The sequence below is a fragment of the Panonychus citri genome, unplaced genomic scaffold (assembly GCF_014898815.1).
Source record: "Panonychus citri isolate SS breed McGregor unplaced genomic scaffold, ASM1489881v1 Contig00141, whole genome shotgun sequence".
Taxonomy (NCBI): Eukaryota; Metazoa; Arthropoda; class Arachnida; order Trombidiformes; family Tetranychidae; genus Panonychus; species Panonychus citri.
Window position 1 is genome coordinate 3,245,502 of NW_026515546.1, and position 12,208 is coordinate 3,257,709.

General features: G+C 30.6%; 2 protein-coding genes and 1 pseudogene across 2 annotated transcripts; 1 reads left to right on the forward strand and 2 right to left on the reverse strand.

The window, feature by feature from the left end:
* Window positions 1–3,127: 3,127 nt before the first annotated feature.
* LOC128395408 (uncharacterized) lies at window positions 3,128–6,535 on the reverse strand (annotated as a pseudogene).
* A 1,286-nt stretch (window positions 6,536–7,821) lies between these two features.
* LOC128395314 (uncharacterized) lies at window positions 7,822–8,359 on the forward strand. The gene is made up of 2 exons (XM_053355728.1): window positions 7,822–8,015; window positions 8,084–8,359. The coding sequence occupies exons 1-2, from the start codon at window positions 7,962–7,964 to the stop codon at window positions 8,351–8,353; spliced, it is 324 nt and encodes a 107-aa protein (XP_053211703.1). The 5' UTR covers window positions 7,822–7,961; the 3' UTR covers window positions 8,354–8,359.
* A 150-nt stretch (window positions 8,360–8,509) lies between these two features.
* On the reverse strand, window positions 8,510–11,988 carry LOC128395307 (eukaryotic translation initiation factor 3 subunit B-like). The gene is made up of 7 exons (XM_053355720.1): window positions 11,576–11,988; window positions 11,046–11,244; window positions 10,605–10,948; window positions 9,801–10,478; window positions 9,581–9,706; window positions 9,271–9,488; window positions 8,510–9,174 (listed from the first exon to the last, which is right to left on the reverse strand). The coding sequence occupies exons 1-7, from the start codon at window positions 11,673–11,675 to the stop codon at window positions 8,779–8,781; spliced, it is 2,061 nt and encodes a 686-aa protein (XP_053211695.1). The 5' UTR covers window positions 11,676–11,988; the 3' UTR covers window positions 8,510–8,778.
* Window positions 11,989–12,208: the final 220 nt, after the last annotated feature.

The following is a 12,208-nucleotide window of genomic DNA, read 5'->3' on the forward strand; positions in this document are numbered from 1 at the left end:
AGACTATAAACAGATAAATTTCAGCTAAAGCGATCGCAACGGTAAAGATAAAGAGGAGAAAAGACTTAGCGATCCTGGCGATCTCTTCGAACTCATTTAGATGGTCAATCAAATTTCGAATTAAATTATTGACATTCTCTAGACTGTAATGGTTAGTAACCCAATTCGCTTCATCGACTACTGTATGTAACCGAAATCGACACAAGATCGCAACCAAATAAACATAACCACTTACTCCGAATAGTATAACGTATAAAGTAATTCCGACGAAACAAACGGAGATTGACCAGAGGGCCACAAAGAGGACGAATTCAGGGTTGATATATGCCTGTGGATTAGTGAGAAAGATTGTGAACCAAAAGCATAGGGAAATTCCAACCATCAGAAAATAAGCCCAATTGTAGAATTTAAAGATCACACGGATTAGAATACGAAATTTTTTCAATTGTTTCTCGTTCATTTTAAGATAATCTGCTTCGAATCCTCGAACTTTAATTCTTTCTAAAAAGACTAGAACATGTAACTTTCCCGTGTATTCGCAATAATGAATGTATTCAAAACAAATAATTCCAACAATAAGACCAAATAACAGAACACAATTAACTGGTAGTCGGTATTTAGATTTATAAACAACATCTCCTAAATAGATTTGCCATTGATCATTGGTGATAAATAGTAAACTTAATAATCTGATCAATTGTATTGTGTAGTTTAATCTGATTAGAAAGATGTTTAGATCAAATTTCTCGATGGATGTGTTATGATCACGAGCTAATTGTTCAGGTTTAGGTTTTGAACAATTAATATCATATTGGTTGAAACCGTTCATTAGAACTCGAAATTTTTTCGTCAAATGTTCAAATCGTTTGCCTGCTTCGATCGTTGATTCATCTTCATCGGAAATTGTGAATATTTTTTTAAATATTCCAAGGAAAATTTTATAAAAACGATCGTTAAGTTTATTTAATTTCATTGATAACAATTAATTTCTTTCTTTTAATCAAAGAGTACACTCTTTCTATCACTCTTATTGATAAATTTAAACTAAGAATTGATCAATATTCATCATTGATTGTATTTTATTCAATAATAAAATCAGAATCATTTTGACACAAAAAAGTAGCACCATCTATTGAATTGATCATCGTTAGCTCATTTTTATTAGTAATTTATTGATTAGCATGTTGATTTAATATAACATAAAAAATTAATGTAAACCATCATTAGACCAGAGGCAATTTCCAAAAGAAACTGTAAAAAATTAACTCGAAAAAGTTACAAACGAGTGTTTATTAAGAAATTAAACTCACTCGTAAATAACTATCTTCCTTAATTGTCACTAAATCACCAATTTGAAAACCGATATAAGGGCCAGTTACACGATCCATAATCTCGAGAATCTGCCAAAAGATGAACAATTAAATGAAGGACAATTTAAATTGTCATCAAACTGACCTTCAAACTTGTTTCGATGTTGATTTTGTTGTTGCAATGAATTTTATGAAAAACTTTACACAGGTAATGAAGCTAACAATTAACGAAAGAATTTCAAATAATCACAACAATCAGCAAAATTACGTTAATTGTAACCATACCTTGAAGGTGAAATCGCCACAAATATAACAGGCAATTCCTGAAGCTCCAAGAACGAAAAAACTTACGAACAAAATTAAAAGGATCAAATAAGAATCGAGTATCAAACTAATGAAGAGACAAATCTCAGCAATAGCAAAGAACAAGGTAAAGTAATAGAGTAAAATAGTTTTCGACAATCGAGTTAACCTTTGAAATTGCTCAAGATAATCAGTTAAATTGTGAATCAAATTGTTCACATTGGATGAAGTCCCAAAGCGCTCGCAAGAGAAACAATCAGCTTCATCGATAATTGTACTCAGACGGAATCGAAATGACAGAACAATTAAGAAAAAGTAACCTCCGATCACGATAACATTATTGAGAAGGTAAATCCCAGTGAAGCACAAGGAAACTGACCAGAGTGACCCAGAGATCGCTAATATTGGATTCTGATAGATCTCTGGGTTGATGAGCATCACAATGTAATAGAATGATATTGTGAACGGAATAGTTGTCAGCATTAGTCTGTTGTAGAAGGTGAAAACCATGTGAATTAAAACACGAAATTTAATTAGTTGATTGGAATTGATTTTTAGATAATCAGTCTGCAATCCTCGAGTTTTAATTTGTTCTAAAAATATGATGTAATATCCATGTCCAATTGACTCGAAGTACAAGAAATGTTCACGAGTACCGATTCCCGTGATCAGGCCAACAAGTACTAAGCAATTAACTGATTGTCGTTGATTTGATTTATACATAATATCACCTAAGTAGAACTGTAATTGATCATTGGTGATGAATAGGAAACTGAAAAATCGTATTAAGTTAATTGTGTAGTTTAATCTGATTAGAAAGTTAATTAGATTGAATTTTGCGACGGAATTATAATAATCATAAGCTAATTGTTCCGGTTTAAGGAATGGATCACAATTAATATCATATTGGTTGAAACCGTTCATTAGAACTCGAAAATGTTTCGATAAATTTTCAAATCTTTTGGCTGCTTCGATCGTTGATTCAATTGGTTCATCTTTAATTGGTATTCCAATTAATTTACAGAGTATCGAATTCAAAACAATTTGTCCAATTAGAATACATTTCGAAAATTTTGATTGTAAACTTTTAATATTCATGATGGTTAACAAATTGTTCATCGTTTAATGATTGAATCTAATTGACTTTTAAGTCCTCAGATCGTAATTGTTATCATTGATTATTGATTTCTTGGTAAACAATTGTTATCAAACTATTAGTAGTTTAATCATTTAAATCAACAATGTTCACATTCGTGATTTAAATTCTGATTTGATCAAGCAATTAGTTTCAACGATTAATGATCAATTTCAATCAATCGTTCAATGTAATTGAACTAATCATTTAACAATTTAATGTTATTTATATGATCAACAGGTGGAGTTATTATTGTTTTTAAAAGATGAATTAAAATTAAACTTTTGATTAGTAAAATTTTCAAATGATTAATTAGTCGAACCATTTGATATCAAATCCGATTGATAGGCAAGGATTATATTCATATTAAACTACATGATTATAATTGATTTAAGTTTAATTGTTTACTTTTGTCTGTCAAGTTGTTGACATTAGTTGACGAAAGTTAATTGTTAAAAATTTACAAATATTATTGATATCACAATTTCCAAGTAATCACTTGTAATTAGTAAATTGTCGTCAGTTAATTTATATATTGTGGCTTACAGATTATTCAACTGTAATTAAACATTATATAAATATTGTTGCAATTTCTTGAAACTTTCAACATCATTAAATGAAAATGATCTTTGTAATGGTGTTGATGAGAAAAATATTGAATTATTATCGATTGGTTTCTTTGATGAGGATGATAATGATGATATGAATGATGAACAGGGAAGATGATGAAGGTGCTTGAGGTAAAGGTAAAGATGAAATTTGCGATTCAAAATAACTCGGAGCGGGTTCTAATTGGGATGATAAACAATTTGAATTTGATTCCGACGATAAATTGTAAGTTGCATTTCCATTGAGTTGCCCTGAGATTGATGTTAATGATGGATATTTAATTGCTTGCTCGTAGGGTGGAGGTAAATCACTATTGATTTTCATAACTGCTCCTCTAATTGTAAAATTGTGCATCTAGAATATGATTAAGAACAAAAAAGAGTCATTATAACAATTAAAATTCAATAATCAAAAAAAAAATACTCAAATTTTAAGGTAAATCACTTGAAGAAATACCAATTTTTATAAATACATGATTAATGTTTGATTTAATTGTCGATGTGATCAACAATTAGCAAAATAGATTTTTGATTAACTTTATCAACCTTAAAACCTCATTCTAATTGCTTGTAACACCAAATTAATTAACTACCAATGTTTTACTTGATTAACCTTGACTATTCCTGCCCGCTTATATTAATTGTTTCCCTCATCAAATGTTAATCTTTAATTCATAATCACAATTTAACCTTAACCTTGACTTAACCTTGACGCAAGTAAATAATGATTGTTATAATTAAATCTCATAATTACAGGTATTGTCTCATGATAAAGATAACAATTAACGATTAAACAATTGTTCACACTTAAATCAGATAAAATTAATTTTCAAAAACACTAAAAGTTGATCAACAATCAATGTAGATGAGGATAAGAAAGTGGTTAATTGTGATTGTACTTGACAATGGAGATAATCTGATTAATAAAAAGACAATCATCATTATTGATTAAGTTTTTCAATTTCATCTAATCAAATCAAAAAAAAAATATATTGATCATTTTAACAGTTGATTAACTGTTGATCTAAAATGATACAATTTGTATATTCATGATTGGTTAACAATTAACACATATGATTTGGTAACTTTGACTTATTTCTTACTCTCTTCCGGAATAATTTATTAATAGTCAATTAATTTATTTGATGATTGCATGATTAGTGTTTAATGTTGATTATTGTTTGTTTTTTTCTGTAATGATGATAAATGATGAAGATGACTTGCTAACTGTGTTTATCCATTAAACTTCAATTCTTTTCTACCTTATTCTTCCTACCCGATTGTCTGTTACAGATCATTGACATTACCATAATTAACCAATGAAAATGATCATTGAGAGAGAGAGAAAACAACAATCAATAAATTGGAATATGGAACAAAGAGAATAATTTCTAAATAACCACTAAATCATTCGATAGGAAAAATCGATAGATTTAATGGTTAACAACAATTAACTTCTCTATTTCAATGAGTTTTTCTTTATTCTCTTTCAAATTGAATGTTAAAAGTTTTCGCTTACCTGATTAACGTTAATCGATAGATTAGCAAGTGAGTTGAGGGCTCGTCGACATCGATTAAGATTATTGGTCATAGTGTCCAAGCAAAAGAATTTCCAGCAAAAGAGGATAACCCAAAATAGAACATTTATTCCAAAGATGACGAATAAAATACTAATCAATATAAGAAATCAATGGAAACAGAGGATTAGAAGATGAACATTTGACAACAATCACATAGAGATTCTGAGAACATATATTGAATTTAATAGCGAAAACTAATTGTTACGTTATTAGTATTTAGTAATAATCAATAAGGAGTCGATAGAATTCAATCAAAAGTGTTCATTATCGATCAGAGAGATTTTCAATACATTTCATCCAACAAGTAGTTGGATCAACATCGACTGATTATAATGCAAACGAACAATTTTTATACCTTAATTTGGTCATTGGTCAAGGGTAAAAACTTACATTTGATAAGTTGGTAGATATGATTGGGCCATGAGATTAATAGGTAATCATGATTCGCCATTAAATTGTCATCAAAAGGAGTTAATTGTATCCATAATAAATAAAATCCAAACGCACTGATAATTAACAACCAACTAAGAAGAAGAATATTAATACAATTAACAGATTAATTGGTTAATATTAATAAAAGAGAAAAAGATGATCTAGATTATCAACAAGAAAATGGAGAAAACCGTTTGCAGAGAATAGAAAATGTGGTTAATGTGATTAATGTGCTATCATCGAAATGAGTGAAAAAGGTGAAGACCAGAGGAGAGAGAGAGAGAGAGAGAGAGAGAGAGGCTAATGAAGGGAGAAAATATAAATTGGAGACACAAACATTTAGGCCATTGATCTGAAAGAGAAAAAGGTAGAAGAGGGAGAAGGAGTGAGAAGGAGTGAGAGAAACAAGATGATGGAAATAAATTATAATTGTTTGTGTGTGTGAGAGAGAAAGAGGGTGGAGGAGGTGGGAGAGTGAGAGAAGAGGGAGGTTAGTTAACCAATAGAATATGTAACAAACACACAAGAAGAAATAAACAAGTGAAAAGAGAGACAATAAAAAAGAAAAACATTTTTACCTGAAGACAAAGAAAAAGAAAAAAAAACAAATTCTCTCTCTTAATAAACACACAGAAGGAAATGGAGAATAGGAAAAGAAAAATTAACAATATTTACCTTTTGTTTAATCTTCATCATCTTTCATCATCTTCCTTTTTCCATATGAGAGAAGGAGAAATGAGCGACCATCACACTAATAGAAAACAAACGTTTTCTATTCTCTTTCAGTTTCTCCATAATGTTACCTTTTTCTCTTCTTTGTTGATCGTCTCTCTCTCTCTCTCTCTCTCTCTGCAAAAGAAAACCACATTTTCTTTTCTCTTCTCAATAATTTATTTAGTATTCTATTTATAAATTATTTAGTTAATTGTTGTTACGATACAATTGTAATTAGTTAAAGAAAACCACAAAAGGTTAATTGATGTTTGGGTTAACCATTTTCACCCGTTTTCAAGGGAATAGGTACTGACCTTTTCACTTTTCCTCCCTTTTGGAATTGCTCTTGATTACCTTGATTGTTGATTCACTTTTGTTTAATTGTTGTTAGCAGAAAATAAACACGTCGATCACTAACATAATTAATAAATGTTGATACGAAACATGAAAATCAATTTAGAATCACAATTAACTAAGACAAACATCGGTGAGAAATGAACGTGACTCTGCAACCACTTGTGTTCATCTGAAGGCCTAAGACTTTTTCTCAACGTAACAATCAACTTCAAGAGATTCAGTTGGTTGAACATTTAATTGTAACAATTAACAACAATTCCACTGTTTTTCTCTCTCTCGTTTCTATTGATTTCGTTCGAGTTAAAGTGTTTCATCATTTTAATTTTCTTTCAAATTCCATTTCCAAATTCTTATTACAATTAACATTAATTAGAGATATTCTTATATTGGTAAGTATTGATTAAAGTGTTTCGATGATTTAATTTTCGCATTTTCATTAACTAATTTTTCTTACCAGTTTTCTTTGTGATTAACTAATTGATCTTTTTTCTTGGTTTACGTGATTTCTTAGGATTAACATGTTTCTTAGTTAATTGTCCAATGTGATGTTCGTGGTGTTTAATTGCTTCCTTATGGAGTACAGATAATTCATTTAGTCCGATCAATTGACGACGTTGATTGCTAATTGTTTCCATTAGTTTTGATTCTCCACCTGATTCACAATTAGCTGAATGAATCAGTCTAAAGGAAAATATTGTTACTTTAATTGTTTAAACAATCAGATAATCGATTAACTTACATTAGAATTAGCGAAATGATCAAGGTTGAAAATGACACAAAATTAACCATTTTAATTGTTAGACACAAAATTAGACTTTTTTTTCCTAAATTGTAATGATTAAGTTGAAGAATTAAATGAAATTAACTTCGAATTGGCAAATGTTTTCATATCATTTTTATACAATTTAGAGTTTAATTGTTGCAAGGATTCTAACTCCATTTTTTGCTAAATTAAGAAGATTAATAAATCGATTATTGTTAATTGTATTCCGTTAACCGTTTTAGAAATTAGTAATCATCATGAAGAACAATTTACTGATCATTTAGTTTCCACGATCTTTGTAGGGTTGGGGCTTAGGTGGTTCACAATTTTCTTCAATATTCGAATACTTTTCAATCTCGTTGATCAAATTAACAGCAAATCGAGACGATGACCATCAGAATCTTTGACCGCTTCTTGGGCCATTTCAGCGTTAGAATATTCAATAAAAAAATACTTGTAGAGAGAAGCAAATACAAAAGATCGGAATTAGAATTTGAAATTTGGAATTAGAATTTGAATAGAAAATCATTTAAATGATACAATCAACGAAAATTGTGTCCATTTACTTGATTCTCATTAACCATATTCCATGAGTTCATTCAATTCGTAATATTGATACGCCCCCTCAGGTCAAAATTCGAAAATCGAACAAATTAATTAACTTGTTAATTTTTTTAGCGTCAAAAGTTCAGTCGTTTTGTTGTTGTTTTTTTTTCATTTTTTGGTGACACTTGTTATTTTTCTCTATCAAAAATCGTCATGGCATCATCACAAGTTCCAAAATTAAGTGAAATTGATGATATGTGCGAAAAGGTAAGAATTTGAATCCATTTAATTAATAATCTCTTCTAATTTAACCTTTTTCACTCTTTGCTCACTAGGATCAAGAAATTTGCCTGGAGCTTTACAATTTACTCGATTTTTATACAAAAATGGAAAGAAAATTGGAATCGGCGAAAGCTCAGGATACTTCTCATGGAAACACAACAGGTAGTGGTGAAAATTCAGTGGATACTTCAACCAAAAATCACAATAATGATCATCTAAATGAAGTTCATGGCGATGAACCTGTTCAATCAAAAATTCACTCGGATACTTCCGATATTATTGATCTTACAGGTGATGAAGTGGATACTTCTGGTGAAATTTGAGTGAGATCATCAGGAGTGAATTATATTCACCAAAAGAAACAAATTTTTTCAAACATTTAAAAAAAGCTCATCAAATTTGATGATTATTCAATTTGTCTACATTGATTTTGAGAAAAAAAAAGAAATGTTATCATTTTATCAAATAAAATGAATTGATTATTGTTAATTGTTTTCTCTTTAATTGGACAATCGTCTCTTTTACAAACTTTATTCACCAAAAAGATTAAGTTAATTAAAATACAAGTTTGATACAAGGAGATTTTCATCATTTATTGAGCTTCAATTGTTGAAACTCAATTTATGTTAAGTCCTTGATGTTTTTAGGTTGATGGTTTGATGTTGAAGTATAAAGATTAATTGATGGCTTTTAATTGGGATTTTTAGACTTTTTTCTTTCTTATTATTCTGATTGTTATCAATTTGAATTAATCATCTAATTCAATTTTCTCTTCACGAATCAAAAATTCAACAATTTCTTCACTATCTCCTTCTTTCTTTTCATCTCGAACTCCTCTTAATTGTAATAATTTAACACGACGTAATCGAGCTTCTTGTGTTTTCTTTTCTTTGTATTCTTTAAATTCGTCCATAAGCTTCTTCCTCTTATCCAAAATGTCTTTCGATACCTTGGACATCATCATCTTGTCCTTTATATCGAATGCGGTTGAGTACTGTTTAAGATTCTTCTTAATTTCCTTGATCTTTTCCTCAGAAAGAAGACTTTGTGGTCGAGGTCTCCAAAGTAATTGACAGAATTTATCTAACGTGTGTTTCCTAACAAGTCTACCTTGGAAAGACCAAACCCAATATGCATTATCAACCTGAAAAGATAAAATAAAAATATCGATTAGAAAAAAAAAATCAATCTCAGTAAATAAATCGATGCAATGAAAAGTTTATCTTCTAAGAAAACTTACCTTATGAGCCCACCAACTAACAGCGGTGGCTACAAAACGACCAGTAGGATCCCACTCGACATCAGTGGCCATAAAGTGTTCACCGGTATTGGTAACAGTAAAATCGGTTGTATCCACCCATTCGAGGCCATGGTTCATACTTCGTAAACTGGCCATAACGATAAAAGTACCACTGGGTGACCAGAACAAGTGATTGCATTGTTTGTTTTCAAATTTTTCTACAAATAGTAACAAAAAGCAATCAATTAGAAAAATTACCGAAAAATCAACATCTGATTGTCATCAACAAAAATCAAAATCATCAACTTACTCAGCAAGGAAATTGTGGTTCCTTGTTTAATACCATAGAAAGAGACAGTATAGAATTGGGGTCCATCGCCATGAATAATAGCAAACTTATTTCCAACAGGTTCCCAGGCAAAAGATACAATTCCCTCTGTGAACACAAAAAGAAAAAATTATTTAACAATTGAAATTTTTAAAACAACTAATTAAAATACAGTAATTGTAACTGTAATTATGATAATTACCTTTGATTTCAATACTAGCAACTGGAATATCTTTTTTCCTCATGTCAAATATTTCAAAATTGTAAAACATTCCACTATATTTGACTTCATTTTTCTCCTTTCTAACTTTAGTATATCGATCAACTTTTACACACAAATAGTCACCAGATTTTTGCCAATGCATACGACAATCGGCAACATTGAAAAGATTTTTAGCTCGAAGTTCAGTTTTAGAGGGAATCTCTAGAAGGGTTACCCGAGCGGGTACATCTTTATTCTCGGCCACCCAATAAGCGAGTATATTTTGAGATGGTGACCATGAAAAGTTTTTAACTCCAGCAATTTTCATTGATTTCTTTTCTAGGAGAGCCATTGACGGAGTCTCATAAATACTTAGGAGATCTTGTCCAATTCGGGCAAAGTATTTATCATCAGGAGACCATTTAAAAACTGGCCAACTAACTTTTTCTTGCTCTGAGTGGAATGTTCGTCGTTTCACTCCTGTTCGAACATCCCACATAATTATAGCCTCCGGATGATCATTGGCAGCTAACATTGAGCTAAAGGTTACAAGATATTTCTCACATGGAGAAAAGTCAATGTAAGAAACCCCTTCGTGTGTAAATTTAACAATTTGATTAAACTCATCTCCACCCCAGAGAGCGATTCCTTTTCGATGGAAAGTTGCTATGTAAGTTCCTATTAGAATGGTAACAATGGTAAAAATAAAACGATAAGTATAGAAAAAGACAATGGAATTAGATGTAAGCAAAAATTGAAAGAACAATATGTTTTGTAGTCAAGGGAAAAAAGTGATGACTCTACCTAATGGAGACCAGATAACAACAGCATCAGTCCAAGCTTTACGTTCTCTAACAGAGATTGGGTCTGGTGTTGCGTTTTTGAAAATAGTAACTAGTTTTCCCTCGTCATGAAGAACACTGTACTGATCATAGCAATCAGGGTCTAAGATCCAACTTCTTAGGTTTCCACGATCTTTGTAGGGTTGGGGCTTAGGTGGTTCCCAATTTTCTTCAATATTCGAATACTTTTCAATCTCGTTGAACAAATTAACAGCAAATACGTGTTGTTTATCGAGACGATGACCATCAGAAGCTTTGACCGCTTCTTGGGCCATTTCAGCGTTAGCATATTCAATAAAAAAATACCTATAAAGAGAGAAGCAAATGAAAAGATGGGAATTAGAATTTGAATAGAAAATGAATTCTCACTTAAATGATACAATCAAAGAAAATTGTAACATACCCTTTGGTACAACTTTTTTCATCTAAAGGATAATAAGGTTCACCTATTATTTTTCCGAATTTACCGAAAAATTTCTTGAGAACAGTTTTAAGTTTATCAAGACGCTCAGGTCCAACCTGAGGGATGTTATCAACAACAATAATATTATCGAAACCATCTTGTTCCTTTGGTCTTTTTCTCCATAATTCGGGTAAAATTTCTGTGAGCAAAAAAACAAAGAAGATAAAAGATTAGTTGGATTGCAAAAAAAAGATCACAGGTAAAAAGAAAAACAAAAAGATCAACGTTAAGATTAGAAGAAAATAAACTAGTAGAAATCCTCACAATAACATTTTTTAATAGTTAATAAAAAAGAAACACGTGTAAACCTATCAGAAAAAAATAATAGAATAAAATAGAAAAAGAGAAAACTGAAACCGGTGAAAAAATGAGATCTCATAAAACTACCGGTTAACCAAAACACACCACCAGATAAAAGCATTGAGAGAGAGAGAGAGGAGAACATGGTGTCAAAAAGAAAAAGAAATTACCTTCATCTCGACCATCATCAATGAAATCCTCTGGATCACTAAAATCAGGTTCATCAGTTAGATCATCAGGTGATCCATTTACGTGATTCTCATTAACCATATTCCAATAAAAGGCAACACTCAAAACTCAATATGTATTATAGAAACAATTAACTTTTCCAAAGCACACACACACAAGCTAAACATAAAGCAAAAGGAGAACAACAGAAAAGAAAAAAAAAGAAACACTGAGATGGAAGAATAGTAAACACCAAATACTAATCACAATCTCTCACAGGTGAAAGAATCAATAATCTAAATATTTAATTGTAACAAGAGAAAGAAAATTGCAACAATTAACAAACAAATTGTTAGAGAAAAGAAGAAAAAAAAATCAAACAATTTCCATCAAATCAATTGATCAAAAGTGCAAGAGAATTCAAACTCCGGAAACAAGAGTCGCCTCTTCAGTTTGACTCGTAAGCGAAAAAAAGAACATGAGAACTGTCGCCATCTAGCGAAAAGAGAAAAGAACAAAATTTATTCTAAATGGAAAATTCGAAATAAAAAGTAGCCGCTCTTTTCTCTCTCTCATGTTTCTCCCTTTTCTCTTTTCTTCCCCAATGTGAATCTCTCTCTCTCTCTCTTTTGACA

Bases quoted from the DNA above. Each gene is read 5' to 3' on its own strand.
- LOC128395314 (XM_053355728.1), top strand. From the start codon at position 7,962: ATGGCATCATCACAAGTTCCAAAATTAAGTGAAATTGATGATATGTGC. The intron at 8,016-8,083 runs GTAAGAATTTGA...TTTGCTCACTAG, and splicing joins TTGATGATATGTGCGAAAAG to GATCAAGAAATTTGCCTGGA.
- LOC128395307 (XM_053355720.1), bottom strand. From the start codon at position 11,675: ATGGTTAATGAGAATCACGTAAATGGATCACCTGATGATCTAACTGAT. The intron at 10,479-10,604 runs GTAGAGTCATCA...CCATTCTAATAG, and splicing joins TGTTATCTGGTCTCCATTAG to GAACTTACATAGCAACTTTC. The intron at 9,175-9,270 runs GTAAGTTTTCTT...TTATCTTTTCAG, and splicing joins TTAGTTGGTGGGCTCATAAG to GTTGATAATGCATATTGGGT.